We start from the raw sequence: 21,676 nt of genomic DNA, 5'->3' as shown, positions 1-21,676 counted from the left end.
TTTTTCGGATCGATGACTTTTCTAGTGTGGTGGCCCGTTTTAGGCTGTGGAACAGTCTTTGAGTCTATGGATGGAAAGAGTTGTCGAGTCGAGGGATACCGAGCGGAAACAATACCGTCGAAATTATGAGGTTTTTGGCCTTAGAAATTAGGAAACTTTCGATCCTGAAGTTGGAGTTGTCGAAGTGCAGTTGTCGAAGTGCATCCGAACCCAATGGCAGAGAAAAACAATCTGAGGATGGAGAAGATGCCCATGCTCACTGTAGTCCAGGGGAGGAGTCACCTATCTCGTGATACTTCGAAGACTCTTCCAAGACAACAAGGTGCAAACATCCGGGACCAACACTAGGCGGTGATCTATGCTAAGATATGAATTCAGCAGCCCACATGCCTCGAACATATAGTTAGCTTCATTTTGGATCTCCCAAGAACCATTCTATTTAAGCCGTTAGTGAAAAAACAAGAGCATATTGCTTTTAAAATAATTTTATTCCAGAAAAATATTTAATTTACAATTATGATTTTAACTTTCTTTGTTTGGATCTCTGTCCCTCTGGGTCTTTTCTCTTCTTATTTCTGTTCTTGTTCTTCACGTTATGCGTATCATAATACCGAACGCCAACTTTCTTAGTTTGTTGTTGCCTGTCCAGTCGCCTTCTCTGCAAACACATTAAAAACAAAAACAATGTCAACGTAAAGAGAATCACAAGGAAAAAAGACCAACTGGTTGTTCTTAGTATGTACACATGATAGGTTGAATCAGATGTGTCCTTTGGAATGTTTCGACTAGCAAGTGAGACACCCACGGTCATGATGCAAAGGGTAGTATATTAGATTTTTGGCCAAAGCAAAGTATGTACGGCAGATTAATCCATTTGTCCGTCTACTGTGTACACTGATTTTCAGCAAGTATTTACGAAGTGATCCACAGTACAACCCAGCTAGCAGGAATACTGGTTGAGGATGTTCCCTCAGAATCTCTAGTCAATGCCACCTGTGAACCATGCTGCAAAGCAGTTTTTACTTTTAGGTCACTTTGGAGTGTGGTTGCTTCATTAATCAACAAACAGAAGCCCCACTAGGTAGCTGAATGGGAACTTTCAAGTCCATGCCATACAGTTAGAGTTTTCACTAGTTTGTTAGTGGTCATTCATATTTCACTGATGTCCATATTATCTCATACCACTCCCACTACATTCATAAAGTAGAGGCTCCTGCAGGAACTGTTCCTCAACTGCGCCAGCTCCTAACATGAAACAGTTTGAAGTTTGATACCACGAGTACAATATATAGGGTAAGCCACAGAGCAGACCCTAGATTTGGCAGGTCTAACATGACCCATTAATTTTATGGAAGGTCCTCTTAAATAATACAACAGGGAATTTGGGGAAATCAAGGAAAAACATAACTATTGTTTTTAAAGTTCTGAAGAGAACAGACAATTTAAGTGCTACACTCAAAAGTGCAGTGCCGTGCTTAGTGTTATGTGTTTTGTGCAGAATCAAGGTTAATCGAACCTCCTTTGATGTAAGCTTCTTGTGTGGCTTTGTGTCTTCATCATCGCACTCCTGCTGCATTTTTCTTTTCTTGCCTCTTGGTCTGTCCCCTGAAACACAAAGGCAATGTACTGTGAATGAAAATCAAACCTGTTGTAACTGTGCTTTCGCTGAAAAAAAAAAAAAGAACATAAAAAACAGTAAAAGAAATCTAACAAACGAAAGGACACCGACACTGCGGTTTGCATTGCAACACGGAACAAGTGCTGCAAGATCATCACAGGTTACGTCTGTACTGTAAAACAACATACAAGGGTGCTTGTCTCATGTATGTCACCGACAACCCATCTATCTTCCAGAGGCAACAAAAACATAAATGTTAAAGATGTCCCAAGACTGACAAAGTATTAAAATCCCAATTGGCTGCAACCTAGCCCTTTTCAGATAAAGCCCACTTTCTTGAAACCCATTACCTGAAGAACTAAGATGGCAAGAAGACAACATACAATTACAATAAAGTTAAAAACACATCTGCTTAACCAATATCTATCCCTGTAATCCCGCCTCTTCTTAACGGCCATATTCCCTCCCACTCTTTTCCCCTATTACCTGCCTCCCATTTCCGGTCCACAATTCAGAGACCCTTTACATAAGCATTCATCTACCCTTCTAATTCCGTTTATGCTTTTTCTTCCTGCCCTAAATCTTCCCACTTGAAGTCTGCAACACATTAGTGCTACCCCCAACTAATTTTTGACGAGGAGATCTGTTGGGCCTTCTTTCTTAAAATCTTATCTTGGTTTCATTGTAAAGAGATTCCAATCTTTATTATTGTTCTTTACAACAGCACAAAGCCAATTTCTTAGGTAGAATGGGTGCTATATGAAAGGAATGACTAAGGCATATTATCATCTTTCAATAAGCAGTAAGCCATTTATTTATCTTACTTTATTTCTGGGTGGATTAGAAGTCAAGGACCAGATGACAGGTAACAACATTTACAATCAAATATCTGCATGTGACATGTGCCGCAGTCAAGAGATTAAAGACCTCATTTAGAGTTTTGCGGACAGGTATTCTATCACAAACCTGACGGATATCATGTCTACCTTATTACAAGTGCATTATATCTTAAAGCATTGGAAGTAAGGCCAACGGGATATCAGTCAGGTGTGTGACTGAGTACACATCCACCAAACTCAAAATCAGGCCCTAAAAATTCAACACTGAGTTGGATTGAACTGAGCATTTATTGGATACAAACAGAACAAAATTAAATCTTACGTTTCAACTCCTGTCCTAAAAACCATTTCACTAGGAGTCTTTGTGGCATTCCAAGTCTGCTCTAAACAGACACAAACAGGGGCTCCCTAATAGCAGTATACACCATTAAAGTTTGTAGAGTGAATGGAAGGATTTGCCACAATTTACAGCCCCAGACCAATAATCAATTAGTATTCCTTGTTCTGCAGTGTTAAATGTCTTTGCCATTTGATGGTGTGGCATCGTTAGCCCTTACATAAGATAATGTTTAACAGAATAGAGATAGTTAAGGCACAGTCATTTTGAATAATATTGGCCTATCTGAGCTTTTTTCTTGGAATGCTTGCCATCTAAAAAAAGGACTACCTAGTATTTATCTTGTTTGTCGCTCTCCTATGCTTGTAATGGATACTGGCCTAACCTCAGGAGCAACACTAGAGTGACGTCACGAGAGCCATATAGCTCCTCCTCTGACACACACAGGTCAGTTCAGCGTCCAATTTTTACATACCTTTAGAGGCAGAGACGAGAAAGCAGCCAACCAATTACGTGGCAATTCAATGCAAGAACTAAATTGGAACTTTTAATGGCCTAGGACCATCCTTTAGAATGGGGAGGTTGCCTGGATGGGTGAGGAATCAGCAGGTAGATTATTCACCAGAAAGATTACCAGGCTTTCAAGATCTGGGCAGACAAGCTACAAAGGGACAGGAGGACTGGTGTGAGTGCTAGATGCATAACAGTTCGATCAGGTTGATATGAAACACCTGCTGAGGCCTATGAGCTCCAGTTTTTCCAAAGGAGCACCCAAGCCAAGGGTGGATGCAAGGCTTGTTGCTACTGTAATCACTGATGGACTAGGGCACAAGCATAGGTGCTACGCCACTTATCAATCACAAGGCCAGAGCGCAGCTCTGCCACGGAGATCAGGATGGTATCCGACACAGTCATGTAGAACTACTGCCAAAGAAGACACTTCTGGAGAGCCCTCATGTGCTAGCATGAGTATGTAACCAGGAGGATGCAGGAAGCCAGCAGACCTACCAAGAGAACAACAGTCACAAAAGGAACGACAGACCCCTTCAGAAACATCAGAATCATATCCTGAATGTCCTTGAGGAGGGAAGGCTCTCGGGAATGTTGGGTCGAGTACCTATGAACAGAAGGTGCACATAGGGCTTTAGGTGAGACTTGAACTCGTTGATGGAAAAGCCCAAGTCGAACAGCAGGGACACTCCTGCCTGCAGGATATCCAAGACCATCTGTGATGAGCCGGTCTTAAGCAGACAGTCACCTAGGTACCACCGCCATCAATTTGGTGAAGGTTTGAGGTGTCAATGTCCGTCACAAACAAGAAGACAGCAAATTGGTATGGAGTGGAGCCTACTATGACACTAAAGTACCTTCTGTAAGGCTGCAGGATTGGTATGTGGAAGTACACCTCCTGAAGTCTAGGGACACATCCAGTCTAGTCTTCTTCTTTGAGTGCCAGAAGAACCTGCATGAGGAACAGCATCTTGAACTTTCCTGGCGAGGAACAAGTCCAGGATTCTGAGGTCTAGGATCAAACAAACACCTCTGTCTTCTTTTTTTAAACCAGAAGTATTAGAAGTAGCACCCCTGTCCAATTTCCTTAGTTGGAACCAATTCAGCAGCTCCCTAATGCAGCAGGGCTGCCACCTCCTGCTGGAGGAGCCTAAGATGATCCTCTGAATGAAGAGACTTGGAGGTGGGGTCTGGGGAGGAGTCTGTTATGGTATAGCATACCTATTTTCTTCCAGTTGTAGGACTCACTGGTCTGATGTAATGCCCTGCCAGGCTTGAAGAAAGGAGGATACCTGTCCCCATCTGGCTTCATGTGCTCCTTCAAAGGGAAACTAAAGTGGCTTTCAAGGTGCTGAGGGAGAGGATGAGGAAAGCTGCTGGATTTTACGACTACTTTCTTTGCCTCTGTCCCTGGACTGGTTCAGTAACTAGTTGTGTTGTTAGACGGGCTGGAAGGTCTTACTCTACTGAAAGACTTTTGAAAAGCCACAAAAAATCTGGCCAGGGCCTGGGGTAGGAAAACAAGTGTGTGCAGTAGCCCTTTTCACATTGAACTCTCTAAGACCACAACATCCTCGTCCCTAAACCGGTGAGACCAGTCGAATGGCACATCTTTGAGGCTTGCCAGTACATCACCAAAACGTTGGTGGAAACAAGCCCAATGTGCCACCTCAGGTCCATGGACGACCCCAAGGCTCCGGCCACAGAATTAACCATTTCCTGGCCTGCCCAGATGTTTTGAGGGAAGGCACCTTCGCAGCCCTTCACAATCTCATCAAAGTGGTCATTAAGGCAGTCTGGGAGACACAGAACCACCATGATAGCCATCTCTCATAATGCATGTATATATCTGGTGAGAAGACCGGTTGCGTCGATGACATCAAAGCCAAGCTGCCAGCTGAGAGAACCTTTTTATCAACCACCTCCAACTTTTGGACTCTGTCGGGTCAGGCTGTAGGAAATAGATACCGATTCTGCTTCATGCAAGATGTTGCCTGAACCAACAGACTTTGTGGTAAGGGGAAGGAGGTTTGTAAGGCTAGATCCCATAAAGCAGGACTGACTCTCCAGGCAATAAGCTAATTATAAGCCGGGACTGAGGTAGGCTTATCCCATGCAGCATTAATTTGCTCCAGCAGGTCATCACTGAAAAGCAATAGAAGGTCTGATATTGCTGTGGCAGGTTGTGGACCTGGCTACTATAGTGAGCCAATACTTCTCCTGACTTCCTAAGAACTGCATGGAAGGATGTCACTTCTGGAGGAGCAGGGCCTAAAAGGTATTTCATCTTGAGATCTGGATTGTATTGATCCCACGGACATTCTGAAAACACAAGCAGTACTCTGTTTCCAAAGACTGCGGGCAGTAAAGTTGCAGCCTCATTACTGCATGACTGGATCCAGCATCTGGGCAGAGTCTGAGTTCGATCTAAATATGTCCTTCATGGTTCATGAAAATTGTTGGTGGCTAAATGGCTCAGGAACTCCTCTGTGCCTGGCCTCTTCTGCACCCCTTCTGAAGCATTGATTGCTTTGGTTCTTTAATGTTTCCGCTAGTGTTGAAGGCAGTGTCCAAGTCAGTGCTGTGGGTGCTGGAACAAACGTCGACAGTGGAACTGGGACAGGATTCAACGATGGGACCAGGACAGGCCAGCACAACTGTAGAGATTGTCACTGGTGAAAGGCTTGGCATCAAGAGTGAATCCGATTGGTGCCAGATGCATCCCTAAGGGGAACCCTGTTGTGGTATGGTGAATAGGTGAGACCAGTCAGTGGGAACCTATACAGAGCTCCAAATGGATCCATGGAGCCCAATAGCACACAAGAGGGGATGGAAGTCGACATGAACAGTGTCATCATAGGACTGAGGACATAAGTTGGAACTGCTCCAAGGACTGGAAACTGGCATCATAGTTAGCACCGCACATGGTAGTGGAAGGCCCAGAAAAGGGCCAATGAATGTGTGGATTATGTGCCTTCAATGAGGAGGCTTCTTGGATGATCTCTACCCACAGCATTGAAGAATTTGAGAAAAATCCTTGTGAAAAAAGACAGAAAAACATAAACAAAACCACATACAGCATATTCAGATCCTCATGCTAAGGTGAGAAAAAAGGGAAATAGATGTCAGTGTGCTGGGCTGGTGCTAAATGGTTCTGGTGATGTCACTCTGGGGTGGCTTCTGGTGCTGAGATGGAACCAGCACTCTCCTCAGAATAGGAGAAGAACAATGAAAACATTTTGTTTCTACTCTGGCGGACGGGGATATTCAACACGTGAGGAATCTGCAAGCAGAAGTATCCATCAGAAATTGTAATACTTTGCCTGTAGCTGTAAATATCTTAGTCATTTTCTCAATTGCATACAAGACTATTTATTAATGCAATGCTTAAATAGTTTGCCAGGTATTTCAGAGTCTTTCTGGTGAATTACTGTGTTTCAGTTACAATGTCACTATCTACAACAGGATCTAATGTACAAGTTACTTACCTTTGGTAAGGATGCATCTGGTAGAGACGATTCTAGCCGCAGATTCCTTAACGTAGAATTATCCCCAGGCGTGAGACTGCATCCGGAAAACTTTTTGCCACAGCATCCCTGCGCGCCGGGGTGACGGCACCATGTGACTCCGCCCTGACGTCGTCCGTGTCTGTGACGTCAGCGAGGATACAGTCCCACCCCGGCACGCCTACGTCAGTTTTCTTCAGGGAACTTTTCCGCGCCACAATGCGGAGCCATCACAACAAAAACTGTGAGCATACTGGAACAGTGTGCGAAAAAATTAGCTAACCAGAAAGGAAAGCAATGAATGGTGAGGAACAGCACCATTCAGAATAGTGCCAGGCACTATGGGACCAAAAGTCAAGGAGGGAAAGAACAGAGCACAGCTACTGCAAGGCAAGCCTGCAAACAAGCCTCCTTGGGGGCAGAAAGCATGTGAAAAAGTGCACAGCAAACGAAGAAGTCTGCAACCACAGCCCAGAACAGAGAAGGGCACCAAGGCTAGAACGGAAGGGGAATGACAATTCACCCCCAGACAATATCAGCAGGGAGAGACATCTCCTAAAAGAGCTAAGGGTCAAGATCCAGCCAAGGGACCTCAACCCCAAGGACTGTAAAGGCGTCAGAAGTGCAAGCAACAAAAGGAAGAAGAGCACAAGCAACCCCCACACTAGAGACGAGGGTGCAGGGGTGCAGAAGCACCCATTAAACGTCAAGCAAGCACCAGAAAGGAAGGAATGGAGCAAACAACCAGATGAGCATCTCCCTAGGGAGGGAGTAAGAAAAAGGCACTTGCATTAGACCACCACCCGGAGGCAGGAGAGTGCAGCAGACCAAGAAGGGTCCTCGCAGAACGGGGAGGGAGGGCAGGTTGTGAGGGAATCTGCGCCTAGAATGGTCTCTACCAGATACATGGTTACCAAAGGTAAGTAACTCGTACATCTGATAGAGACTACTAGCCGCAGATTCCTTAACGCAGAATAGATACCCTAGCCATACACAAGGGGGAGGAGGGTCTGCGAGAGGACCTCTCCAGCTTGGACGAACACAGGGCCCCAATAGGGGATGAGGCACAGGGAAAGGGAGAATAGCCCAGTCCCCCCAGGCAGAAGAGAACCTCGTCATCTCTGAAGAACACCGGCCCCAGAGGTGGTGCGTGATGATGACAAAAAGAGGCGGCCCAACCCTAATCAAGCAAGAGGAAGCAAGGACAAGGCGAAAGGAGGCCAGTGCACCCCAAGCCCAGACAAGGAACCAGGGATCTGCACCAGAAGCCCCAGAGGTACAGGCAACGCAGAGGAGTACCGAGGATGAAGAGCCACCCACAGACTCCAAGGAGAAGAGGTAGAAATGCAGGCGAAGCCCTCCACCGGGAAATACACCCAGTGAAGAAGGCAGCCGAGCCTATCACAGCTTGAAGTCGACAAGGCAGAAAGGCGCTACAGCAAGAAAGGCAGGTGGGAAAAGAAGAACGTAATCTCACCAGATTCCTGCAGAACAAGAAGCAGGAGCGCCAGGGCCCACGCCAAGGCCCCCGACCACTGAACAGAAGAGCAGGCGGGTGCAGCCAGCCGCTGACAAGCGCCATGAACTAAACGCCCAGAGCACGTCGGGCTTGGAACAAGGGCAAGGACAGAAGAAATCTCGAACGACCCCTAAAAGGGGACCGCTCCGGACAGAACCGAACCACGAAGAAGTGCGATCAGCTAGAAGATAAGAGGAGAAACAAGTAGGACGGACCAGGCTGTCAACACAGGGAATTATCCCCTCAGAAACACCAGACAGAGGACCAGACCAAATGGTAGACAAAGGGCAAAAAACCCTGCAGCACAAAGCCATAAATGGCCAAGCCACGCCAAAGTAAGGACCAAGGGACGCACCAGCGTAAAACAGCAACACCAGGAAAGACAAGGAACCCGCATGGGTGAGTCCACACCCTCCCAGCATAAGACAGGGCTATACAATAGCTACAAGTACCCCACATAGGGTAGGACACATCCCAAAGAAAACATGGGAACCACTCTTAGGGAAGATAATTCCGCATCAGAAAACAAAATCATAAACCTGCGGCAGAAACCACAGAAGGCTTAGTAATCAGCCAAAAAGGGGCTGAACCAGAAGCCAACTAAAGAGAGGGGCCAACCAAGGACCCCAAGGGCACAGTAACCCACACAGAGAGTGTAAGAGCCACTCCAAAAACTAAATTACGAGGAGCAAAGTGGGATAACGCCTCCAACCCGGAGGGTCAACAAACCAACCTACTGAGGAGGAGGAGGACGACGGAGTCCTGCAAGAAGTATTGACCCCGTCAAAAGGCAAATCAACCCGACGCTCTCTAATATTTGAAGAATAAACGCGGAAAACTCCCTACCATCAAACACATGGCCCCGCAGATCAGCATAGGCACCCTCATGGGAGACATGAGAAAGAAGAGACTCCACAGAGTCTCACAGGCTGGAAGTAGACCTGGTCAACACACACACAAAGTATTAAGCGAACAAAGTATTAAGCGCCCGCAAGGCAGCGCTGGAAGAAGCGAAGACATTACGCCACCATGAATCCAACTACCGGGCCTCCCAGGACGGAGGAAACAACACTACAGGCAAGCACGGAAAGGCATTTCGCAGAAGAGAGCCTTAAGTAGAGGGATGGTGTGGAAAAGTAAATTTTGCCATGTTCTGTGTCCCTACGTGTCATCCATCATATGTTATGTGTGCATGATTAAATATGCATATGCATTCCCCATGTCCGATTAATGACGCAATTATAGTTGTGTCCACCTCTAGTATGTCAGTTTCTAGTCCTCGTGAATACTACGAATATCAGGCCTATGTAAAGCTACGTTGCCACGTTTCTCAGTGTGCACGTTATTCTATTATAAAGTCCCCGTTTCTAGGCCTCAAAAGGGCCTGGACACCAGATTCAGCTCCTGTCTCCTGAAGCCTCGCTGAGGAGCGATACAGCCCCCACCTGTATCCTCGACCCTTCACTTACTTCCTGCCTTGCAGTACCCGGTTCAGCTGGCTCAGTCTCTGAGTCTGCCAAGAATATGTTATAGTTCCAGTTATCAGTTCAGTCCTCCTTCTCTGCATTCCTAAGCTACTGAACTGCATCAATAGTTTCCGTCATTGTCTAGCCTTCACGTCTCCACGTTAGAGAAATACTGCATTTATTGGTCATTCCATATTCTTCATCACGCACTACATGTAGAATAATGCATGGTCCAGTCTTAGAATCAAGTTAGCCTTTCCTCTCCTGACTTCTAGTTTATATCAACATGTTCTCTAAACATCAGATACTAGATACTGTTTAGGTACATGTCGCCCTGACTCTCCAGACTTCAGTCTCTGCTCCTAGCACAGAGTTCATAGCCCCCAGTTTCTCCTAGTAACACGTCATTGCTAGTTTGCGCGCACCATCAGGTTAGAGGTCCCGGCTCCTTAGGTAGCCCCCTCCATGGTTTCCGCCCCATTCATGACATATTCTGTTACGTTTGCATCACATGTCTATGTATACGCCCAGTTACACCTACTTTCGCCCTTATCTTTCGCGACTGCTACGCGTCACGCCTTCTGCTCCACCCACTGCTACGCCTACTGCAATGTAATGCTATGTGTTTGCGTTATGTATATATGCTCATGTATTGTTATTAAAAGTCAGCGCGCTCATCCCAGATCCAGCCCCAGCAGCTGCTGGGCCCTGCCATCCTATTCCTATGCAGGTTGTCCTGTTCCTGTCCTTATGCTGTATTAAACCTGCAAAACTCCTACTACCTCGAATCTTGACTCTTATTTATTGAGCTATCTGTTATGATATATGTCTAGTCAAAAAGAGAGGTATTATTTATTTATTTACCACATAATGGCGCCCGAACAGGGACTTGCCCTTTCCCCACGCGTCGGTGAAGCCACGCCGACCCCCTGACCCTCTGCAGTCGTGACGGAACTCTTCTGTGCACCGGCAGATATTTCTGCTTCAAGTATCCCTCAGGCCCACGGAGGAGACGGAGGAGGCGGTCCAGCATCCAAACGAGACGGTGGAGGAACGCGGCGAGTCCCGACCAGAGCCCAAGCCAAGAGTCCAAGGTCCGAGGTATCCGGAGGCCCACCCGTAACTGAAGTCCGAAGTTCGTCGTCCGTCGTCGTAGCAGTCCAGTCCAGTCCGAGGCCTTCCGTTCTTGCTGCCCGGTGAGTACCATTACTGGGGTAGTATCTAGACAGGGTCAATCTAAATTGACTCTGGTCCGTGGGTTGGTGGTACACAGACTCACAAACGAAGTGTTCACCTAGGTGGATACGGGTCTTGATGCGTCCCTTTATGGGACCGGTATGTTCCGTACTGTTTCAGCAGTGCATCCAGTAACTCTAGTCTGTTCCGTTCTCGAGAAATTCTTGTGTTTCTGTTCTCAGTATTCCAGGTAATATTCTGTCCGAACTGTTATGTTATGATGTTGTTCAATGTATCTCCAATGTCGTGGTATGCCTGAATTGTTCTCCCAATTGTTATTGTTCCTCGTGTATTGTATTGTGTCCCGATTCAAGTTTACAATGTCTCTCTTTTCGAGATTACGTCAGCTAAAAACTAGAAAGGGTTTGTTAGAAGAAGCAGTTCCTGTTCCGCCGAGGGACAGTCCAGGTCACTTTATGTATCAGAAGCATGGCATAAGCGCCATATTGTATCTAGATTTATGGGTAGAGTATACCAAACAGTTAGAAGAAAAGTATAGATGGCCCGTATCGGGTACATGGGATGCCGAATGCATCATGCGAGTAGAAGAAGCATTATGGAAAAAGAAAGCCAGACAGTCACAGAAAGATGCCATCGAGTTATGGCGCAAAGAAGCTCATAAAAGAACTGAAAAGGAAATCAGAAAGTCAGAATTAAGTAGAGAATCCTTAGAACGAGCACAAGAAAAAGAACTAATCGAGATAGGTGAACAAGTCAAAGCCGAACAGTCAGACAGACAGAGGCATGCCCATATTAGGGGTATGTATCCTCTCCTTGCCGAGGGTTTGCCAAAAGCGACCCCAGAGGCATCCAGTAATTTCCCGCCACCATTAGTTCCGACCAAGCTACGTCACAAACAGACCGCAGCTGATATTTTTATTTCATCCTATTTGGACGACACAGTCCCAGAATATGCAAATCCTGTTCGCGCTCCGCCAGTCCCTGTAAATCAGGCACTTCCCGCTCCTCCAGACACCGGAGTACCTGTTACGGTACCCCCGGTCCAGCCCGCCATACAAGTCCAGCCTACATTTCCATTTCCCACTCTGCCAGGACGAAGAGCCTCAGTAGACGACTCCAGTTTAGGGGCCGCAGGGGGAGGTACTCCTCAAACCCCGCCGCCACACAAGCGTTTAACGACAGCCGAATTACATGCACAAGCGTCACAGCGTACGCCCAGACATCAGACTGTAGCAGAAATAAGAAAATCCCTTGCCGAATGCGGCTATGATCCAGTCCCAGGCGAGGATAATATGGTTTTATATTCATTCCGCGTAAGAAAGGTGGCCGAGTATCTAGTCACCTTACCGAATATGAAAGAAGATCTAGACAGAATATATCGTTTCATCCGTACAGGGGATGATCCAGAAAGTATTAGCGAGGCCATGTCTCAAAGGAAAGCCGAGATCCAGCTCATGATATTAAAGTTTCTGATCAATTGTCTAATAAGAGAACAAGATTACCCGTCTAAAGATCCGGCCGAAATGAAAATCCTGACAAGGTGGAGTGATAATATAGCCGAGGGTAAGCACAAGACCGTCGGTGCTATGGAGAGTATGTACAAGAAAATCCGTAGAGAAATAATAAAGATACACGAACAACGTAAAGCAGCACAAGTAAGCGAGAAAGAAAGTAACTCTGATACTGAAGAGGTAGAGGACGAGAATCCCGCCAGAATAGCGTATGTAGGAAAATCTAGATTTCCAGATCGCCATTTACGCCTAGAACACAAGTCTATTTTTCATCATCCAGCACCAGAACAAGGTTCTCTAGAACAAGTATTCCAAGCTACCGATCACATTCTGAAATCACGAATCGGTTACAGTGAGTTAAGTACCATGCATGAACAAGAACTAGCCCGATCAGCAGTCCGATGGATTACTGATTCTATCACTTTTCCAGACGAAATAGTGGCACAAATGTTTCTGAAAATGCCCCCAGCCGAGCAACGACTGGTGGGTATGTATATGATTCAGCACCTCATTACTTTGTATGAGGGTCAGTACTCTGATCCAGGTCCGTTACATGATGTCCTGAACGAGTTACTCCAGTATAGATGGAAAGGTCTAGGTACCGACTTAATTAGTGTCATTCTAGAACAGCGTCACAAGTATAGAACGTTTCTGAACCCACATTTTGTTCCTGCCTCACCCCCAGAAAGTAAACCATTTTACTTAGAGAGACAGAATCCGTTACGAGAAGTCCACCCAGTTAGAGGAACGGGTGGCGAACTAGAACGAGTGTTTGTTTACACTCCGATTACAAAGATGGAACTCCTCGAGATGAAGAAATTAATTCCCTGTCATGACAAAGATCCAGCAGGGTTCCATAGAGAATTAAAAGACATGCTCCGTATGGGAGAATACACATACCCAGATATAATTAAAATGTTAAAGGTTCTGCTGCCCGCAGGGGTGTATGAAAAGCTCAAGGAAAAAGAATGGGAGGTGGGAGAGAAAAAGATCGATTGGGCAGTTCTAGAAGCTGAAGATAAGGCACGAGTACCAGGTACCGGTCTCGGAGATAAATGTAAAGAATTACCAGAATTATTGATTCAAGTTTTACCCAGATTATTGACAACTAGAAAAGAAGACTGGGATGCAATCTCAGCCTGTAAACAGAAGCAAGACGAAGATATTAGTGATTTTTATTCTAGATTTGAAAAATGTTTTAGCATCAACAGTGGCCTCAAGACAAGTAGTGAGTCATACCCTCACCTTTTTGTTACTAAATTAGTCGAGAATTCAAGCCCACAAATTAAAAATCGAGTTTTGAAAGTCGAAAGTACCTGGCAAGCTAATACCCCGTCCCAGATGTTGCAGATGCTTCAATACCACCAGAATAGAATCAGAGAAGAACAAGAACACGAGAGAAAACGTATGAAAGACACGAAAATGAAAGTACTAGTTGCACAATCTGTTCCTCAAGACAGTCAGAAGAGGGGTCCGAATCAAGCCAGTCATCCTGCAGCTCCCGTTAAAGGGAATTGCAATTATTGTAAACAGCCAGGTCATTTTATAAATGAGTGTGCAGTTCTGAAACACAACATAGCTACTGGTAAGACTAAAGAAAGACCACGTCCGCCTAGACAAGAACAAGTTTCACAGATTCCTCAGCCACAGAATGCACCACAGACAGTTACCGCACCGCAGCCTATTGCTGCAACACAGCACGTTACACAGCAGATGTACCAGTATGCACAGTCTGAGTATCCAGAGTACCAGCAGTATTCATGAAACAGCCTAGAGAGGGAGGTAGGCTTGCCTCTCATCGAGATACCTGTAGATCAAGAAGGTCCCTATGTTCACAGTCAAGTATTAGGGAAAGACAGAAAGTTTTTGATCGATACAGGGGCAAGTAGGACCACAATTAGTCACGCCGAAGTTCCAGGGGCTCCGCTCTCAGGCTCAAGAAATGTTTCCCTTGGATTTTCAGGAAAACCTATCGTAAATGAGATTTCAAAGCCAGTTACTCTAGAAGTAGGTCCATTGTCCCGCACTACTGATCTGTTACTTACTAAGTCATGTCCAGAAAATCTATTAGGCATTAAGACACTGAAAGAGTTAGGTGCAGTTATATGCTGTTCCCCAGAGGGAATACGATTGTTCCTACGTGACTTCAAGGGTCACTATGTATTACGAGATTTTGATTCAAGACTGTCTAATGTTCCACAGCATCTATGGGCGCAAGGTCCAACTGATGTAGGTTATATGCAAATCACACCCTATCGTGTGACTCTCAAGCCAGGTGTAGTGTTACCACGAATCAGACAGTACAGATTGCCACCAGAGGCTGTAGCAGCCTTATCCAAAATTATTGACGAGCTTATTGCTCAAGGAGTGGTTGTAGAAACTGACTCCAATGTATGTAATTCTCCGATCATTCCAGTCATGAAACGTACTGATCCAAATGCACCCCCAGTATATCGATTAGTGATTGACCTACGAGAGCTTAATAAATGTATTATTCCTCAGTACCCAGTTGTCCCAGACATCTCTTCCCTATTAACGGCCATTGATTCCGAAGCCACGTTCTTCACTGTCATAGACCTCAAGAACGCATTTTTCAGTGTTCCTATTCATCCAGACAGCCAGTTTCTTTTCGGATTTTGTTTAAATGGAAGGAGCTATATGTTTACACGAGCTCCTCAAGGTTTCACAGAAAGTCCTAGTATTTACAGTCAAGCACTCAAGAGACAACTAGACAACATTCACATGCCAACTGACACTGCCCTGCTCCAGTATGTCGATGATCTACTGATCACAGCCCGTTCTGAACGTGCTTGCGAGCAAGCATCCCTTACAGTCTTGTATTTTCTAGCCGAGATGGGGCACAAGGTGTCCCCTTCTAAGCTTCAATTCTGTGTCCAGCAAGTGGTCTACTTAGGACACTTACTGTCCAAGAGGGGTAGGCAGTTGACACCAGACCGTATCCAGTTGATAGTGAGTCTTCCTCAGCCCAAGACCCAGAAGGAGGTACGTGCTTTTATCGGCCTTACTTCTTACTGCAGACAATGGATTCCCCAGTATGCATTTCTAGCCAAACCACTGATACAGTTAACGACACAGGAGGCAGCCGTATCGACTGTCCTCCCTTGGACATCTGAACATACACTTAGTTTCAATGAGTTAAAGAAAGCCCTATGCCAAGCTCCAGTTCTAGCGACACCGAACTACAGTAAGCCTTTTACACTTTTCGTCACTGAACGTGAAGGTACAGCATTATCTGTTCTCACACAAGATCAAGCAGGACAATACAAGCCCTGTGCTTATTTTTCGAGCACATTAGATCCTGTAGCCCAGGCTCTGCCTGCGTGCCTCAAGTCAGTTGCAGCCACAGCCCTAGCTATCAGACAAAGTGATTCCATAGTCTTAGGACATACCTTGACAGTACAAGTTCCACATTCTGTGGAAGTTCTTTTAAACCGAACACAAACTCAGCACTTGACAATTGCACGTTTAACAGGTTATGAATTGACACTGTTCCAGCCACACATAGAAATCAGACGCTGCAACATCCTGAATCCTGCTACACTGTTACCATCAGTTAATTCAAATCCAGCCACACATGATTGCGTGGAAGTAGTTAACATTACGACAAAGCCAAGACAAGATCTGACAGATACTCCGTTACCAGACCCCGACCTGACACTTTATGTGGATGGTTCATGCCTGAGAACTAGTACAGGAGAACTAGTCGCCGCGTATGCAGTGACTACTGACACCGAAGTTATTGAAACACACCGTATTGATACCCTGTCCGCTCAAGCAGCAGAGCTAGTTGCTCTGACACAAGCCTGCATACACGCCAAGAACTTGAAAGTTAATGTTTACACAGATTCACGTTACGCATTTGGAGTTGTACATGACTTCGGAGTGCTCTGGCAGGAGAGAGGTTTCATGACTTCTCATGGAACCAAGATTCAGCATGGTCTCCTTATTCAAGCTCTGTTAGATGCCATACATTTACCGACATCTATCGCTATCATGAAGTGCAAAGCACATACGAAAGTTACTGACATTATTTCCCAAGGTAACGATCTAGCAGATCGCACAGCCAAGCTTACAGCACAGACTCCAGACATTCAAGTTAATCCGACACAGACACATACTCCAGATCCGATTACATGTATGACAGTTAAGGACCCTACACAAGATGTCATAGATATCCAGTTACATGCTACTCCCGAAGAAATCAAGAAATGGTCCGAACAAGGAGGGGTCCAGACAGATCAAGGATGGTTAACGAAGGGTAGAGCCACATGGTTTCTCCCCGACTCTATGGTTCAAGTCATTATTAATACCGCACATAGTCCAGCACATTTAGGAGAAAAAGCCATGTTAGACAGTATCCAGAACATTTGGTTCAACAAGCATTTACGAGCTGCAGCCAAGCAGAAAGTCCGTACCTGTATGATATGTTGTCAGTTTAATCCAGGTAAAAGTGTCCCGGTGGAACAAGGTGGATTCCAGCCCCCTGACCACCCTTTTGAAGTCCTCCAGATGGATTATATTCAGATGGAGCGATGTCGAGGTTTCAAGTATGTCCTTGTAGTTGTATGCGCTTTGTCCAGGTGGACAGAAGCATATCCAGTTCCAGATTACACAGCCGCGACCACTGCCAAGCAGTTGGTTCGTGAGTTCTTCCCTCGTTATGGACTCCCTAGAGTCGTATATTCTGACAACGGCCAGCCATTCTCATCTGAACTCATGAAGCATGTTTCCCTGTTGTTAGGGTACCAGTGGAAGTTTCATTGTGTACGCCATCCTGAAGCAGCCGGTCTCGTAGAGAGACATAACCAGACTCTGAAAATCCGTATTGCAAAAGTGTGTAAAGAAAAAGGTGTGGACTGGCTAGTAGCTCTGCCAGTCGCTTTATTTTATATGCGCATGGTCGCACATTCCAGATCAGGTCTGTCCCCGTACGAGGTCGTTTTCGGCCGCCCCCCTAATATGTGGGGTACTCCTAGACCCCGAAGTATTACCGATGTTTCAAGTAATATGCTGACAGATTACCTAGCTTCCTTGATGTCTGCCCTCAACTCATGTCGTTCACAGGTTGCCGCCGCATTTCCAGACAATACCGAGGTGGCACCGCATGAAATCGTTCCAGGATCCATGGTGATGGTCCGCAACTTTGACAGATCAAGTCCGCTGGAGCCTCGTTGGAAAGAGCCCCGACAGGTCCTCCTCACCACCCGTACAGCCGTGAAGTTGGAAGGACGCAAAGGCTGGGTGCACCTTTCTCATATTAAACTTTTTAATGGACTGAAACCCGTCTTAAAGAACATTTCCCAGGATTTGAAGGATTGCCAAAATATTGTTCTCAAGGACTGTCCCGCAAAAGACATTGCTACAACCCCTCCCCTGTTAGAGAAAACTCCACCACAGGAGTACAAGCTAAAACTCCGGTCTAGTAAAATAAGTCAGCCAGTTTGATTGTCTAAGTCCTCCCCTAGGTGAAACGGTTAGACTGTTTCTGACATGTATAAAATAGACCCCCATAGTGAGAGAGTTAGTCAAAACTCAATCCGATGTATTGTTTTTCTATGTTTCATATTGTTTCTCAGCATTATGATTTCCTGCACCAGTTATGCATTTTTCTTGTATTTCCCAGTTCTTCATGTAAATAAGTCTGCTAATGCTACAGTAGAGCACACGTTTAGTGATCTGCCTCCTCATGAACTCTCTTACCGCCTCGCCATGCGAAATAACTCATTCATCCGCATGTTACATTACTCACACCAGACCAGCAATGCCACTAATTGTTGGGTGTGTGGTCGACTCCCCCCTTTCCAGACACAGAAGGGAGTTCTGCCACTTTTTCCTTATCCATTCTCACATAATGGTTCGTGTGGAGCATGGTCCACGTTAACGTCATCCTCAACAGATATGTCTTTTCTTAACAGTACATGTTTTCCAGACAAACAAGGTCTTCCCCACAGAACCGGGTTAGATCTAGAAAATGAAGTGTATAATTTAGGTAACTATTCTTCGAATTTCATGGTCTTGAATGTTCAGTCTGATACTACTCCAGACTTACCTGCTATTTCAGTACTACCAGTCAAAGGCGAATTATGTGTCCGAAATAATGGTTCCGTACACGTAGGACATAGTGATTGTACTACTATTGTCAAGTATAGTGACAGTGGGAAATCTATCTTTAAAGCTTCACGTCATTCTTATTTTATTTGTGGTCAAACCGCATATGTTCGTCTGCCCCTCGATTGGGAGGGAACCTGTTACATTGCCTTCCTACTGCCACCTGTTTTCCTAGCCCCACCTGATTATCATAGAAACACACATCTAGTACACGTTAGACATAGAAGGGAGTCCCCAATTGTCGATTATACTGAAACTGCTCTAGAACAGTATACAGATTTCAACAGAGGTTTCTTTTTCTTTATAGGACCTATCCAGAATAGTAAGCTAATCCGTAGGTTAACCAGAACCCTCGAAGCTGTAGTAAATGAGACTGCCTCTGCTCTAGGTAACTTAACCGAAGAGCAATCTGCTATGAGATTTGTCGTTTTACAGAATCGTCTCGTCCTTGACGTCATACTGGCCGATAGGGGCGGGGCCTGTAGAGTCATCGGATCTAGTTGCTGCATTTTCATTCCAAATAACGCGCCGTCTGTTTATTCAGCTATAACCAGACTCCATAAAATTGCCCATCTGTTACACCAAGATCCAGGTACCTGGACATGGTCCGGTTGGTTCTGGAATATAATTTCCGCATGGGGATGGAAAATATTGTCCTTTCTAGGTATTGCAGTAGCGATCATATTCAGCTGCTGCCTCTGTATACAATGTGGCCCTGCGATTTGCGGCATTTGTGCTACCTCTTGTATTCCTAGTCCCAAGCCCCGTTCTAAATCCCGTTCCAGGATAATTCGAGACGAGCAAATGATACTGTATGAAATGATAGATGGTATCATGAATATTGATGTTTCCTGATGGAAACGTAGTGACAAGGAGGGAATGTGGAAAAGTAAATTTTGCCATGTTCTGTGTCCCTACGTGTCATCCATCATATGTTATGTGTGCATGATTAAATATGCATATGCATTCCCCATGTCCGATTAATGACGCAATTATAGTTGTGTCCACCTCTAGTATGTCAGTTTCTAGTCCTCGTGAATACTACGAATATCAGGCCTATGTAAAGCTACGTTGCCACGTTTCTCAGTGTGCACGTTATTCTATTATAAAGTCCCCGTTTCTAGGCCTCAAAAGGGCCTGGACACCAGATTCAGCTCCTGTCTCCTGAAGCCTCGCTGAGGAGCGATACAGCCCCCACCTGTATCCTCGACCCTTCACTTACTTCCTGCCTTGCAGTACCCGGTTCAGCTGGCTCAGTCTCTGAGTCTGCCAAGAATATGTTATAGTTCCAGTTATCAGTTCAGTCCTCCTTCTCTGCATTCCTAAGCTACTGAACTGCATCAATAGTTTCCGTCATTGTCTAGCCTTCACGTCTCCACGTTAGAGAAATACTGCATTTAATGGTCATTCCATATTCTTCATCACGCACTACATGTAGAATAATGCATGGTCCAGTCTTAGAATCAAGTTAGCCTTTCCTCTCCTGACTTCTAGTTTATATCAACATGTTCTCTAAACATCAGATACTAGATACTGTTTAGGTACATGTCGCCCTGACTCTCCAGACTTCAGTCTCTGCTCCTAGCACAGAGTTCATAGCCCCCAGTTTCTCCTAGTAACACGTCATTGCTAGTTTGCGCGCACCATCAGGTTAGAGGTCCCGGCTCCTTAGGTAGCCCCCTCCATGGTTTCCGCCCCATTCATGACATATTCTGTTACGTTTGCATCACATGTCTATGTATACGCCCAGTTACACCTACTTTCGCCCTTATCTTTCGCGACTGCTACGCGTCACGCCTTCTGCTCCACCCACTGCTACGCCTACTGCAATGTAATGCTATGTGTTTGCGTTATGTATATATGCTCATGTATTGTTATTAAAAGTCAGCGCGCTCATCCCAGATCCAGCCCCAGCAGCTGCTGGGCCCTGCCATCCTATTCCTATGCAGGTTGTCCTGTTCCTGTCCTTATGCTGTATTAAACCTGCAAAACTCCTACTACCTCGAATCTTGACTCTTATTTATTGAGCTATCTGTTATGATATATGTCTAGTCAAAAAGAGAGGTATTATTTATTTATTTACCACAATGGAATGAAAAGACAGACAGGGTCATGCGGAGCAGGACGGTGACGATGCAGAAGCGCCTGAGGCACCGGATCCCCCGTGGCAGAGCGCCCCCAAGCCCCTATAAGAGAATTATGGAATGACGTCTCAAAAGAAGGAACAACTACCGTCCACAGGAGCCCTGGTGGAGAACCTCCAAGAAGTTATCTGTAGGAAAAGGAGTGACAGGTTCACCCATCCTCAGAATACCAGCAGTTGTGGAAATAGTCCGAACAAAGGCAACACTGGCCTCAGTAGGGCATTGCGGAGGAGAAAGCAATTCCTCCGTGGGCAATGGCTGCAGGCTGAGCCCTCCATCCCCATGTCCAGGGAGGAGCGGTCAGCCTCTGAATAGGGAAGGGTCCACTGATGAACGGGGAACCTGAGGGGCCTCAGGGGAAGGCGGAGAGGCCGGTGGAAAAGCCAGCCGCGAGCCACGGAAAGAAGGGTTCGAGGATTCAGACTGTGGGGACGGCGAGGAGCTCTACCTGGAAGATGCCGGTGAAAAGTCAACAATACGGCACCCAGTCTCCGGAGAGGAACACACCAATAGATGACAGACCTCTGAAGAAAAAGGGACCTCAGGAGGTAAATCAAGAACCCGACGCCGGTGCGGCTCCGTGGAGTCCACCATCGGCACCTGATCAACGTCACGTGGCGCCGGGTCGACTTCTGGCACCACGTGCTCTCTGGGAGAATGGGGCAGGGTAGACGCCGGAACAGCGAAGGAGCGGAGCCAAAAAGGCGCAGGCTCTGCCTCAGACAGGGCAGCCGCCCGCTTCGAGGACCGAGAGGGACTCGGGAAAGCGCCCCAGGTCCCGGCCTCCACCCGCGACTCCACCGGAGCCGGGGAGGAAGACTCCCGGCGCCAAAACTACACCGGCTCGACCTCTGGTGAGGCAGCCGCCTGCTCAGAAACCCGGAGATCTCCTGCGACGCC

The 21,676-nt window shown here is 46.1% G+C and overlaps 1 protein-coding gene across 1 annotated transcript in view; it reads right to left on the bottom strand.

The window, feature by feature from the left end:
• Positions 1 to 469: 469 nt before the first annotated feature.
• Positions 470 to 21,676, bottom strand: part of GNL2 (G protein nucleolar 2) — a 295,764-nt gene continuing 274,557 nt past the window's right edge. The window contains exons 14-15 of the mRNA XM_078683329.1: positions 1,517 to 1,605; positions 470 to 658 (exon numbers count right to left, since the gene is read on the bottom strand). Coding sequence (XP_078539455.1) covers positions 515 to 658; positions 1,517 to 1,605 — 233 coding nt within the window. The 3' untranslated portion in view covers positions 470 to 514. The remainder of the gene's footprint in view (positions 659 to 1,516; positions 1,606 to 21,676) is intronic.

This window comes from Lissotriton helveticus, chromosome 3_1 (genome assembly GCF_964261635.1).
Source record: "Lissotriton helveticus chromosome 3_1, aLisHel1.1, whole genome shotgun sequence".
Classification (NCBI taxonomy): Eukaryota; Metazoa; Chordata; class Amphibia; order Caudata; family Salamandridae; genus Lissotriton; species Lissotriton helveticus.
This window is presented reverse-complemented; position numbering and strand designations above follow the sequence as displayed.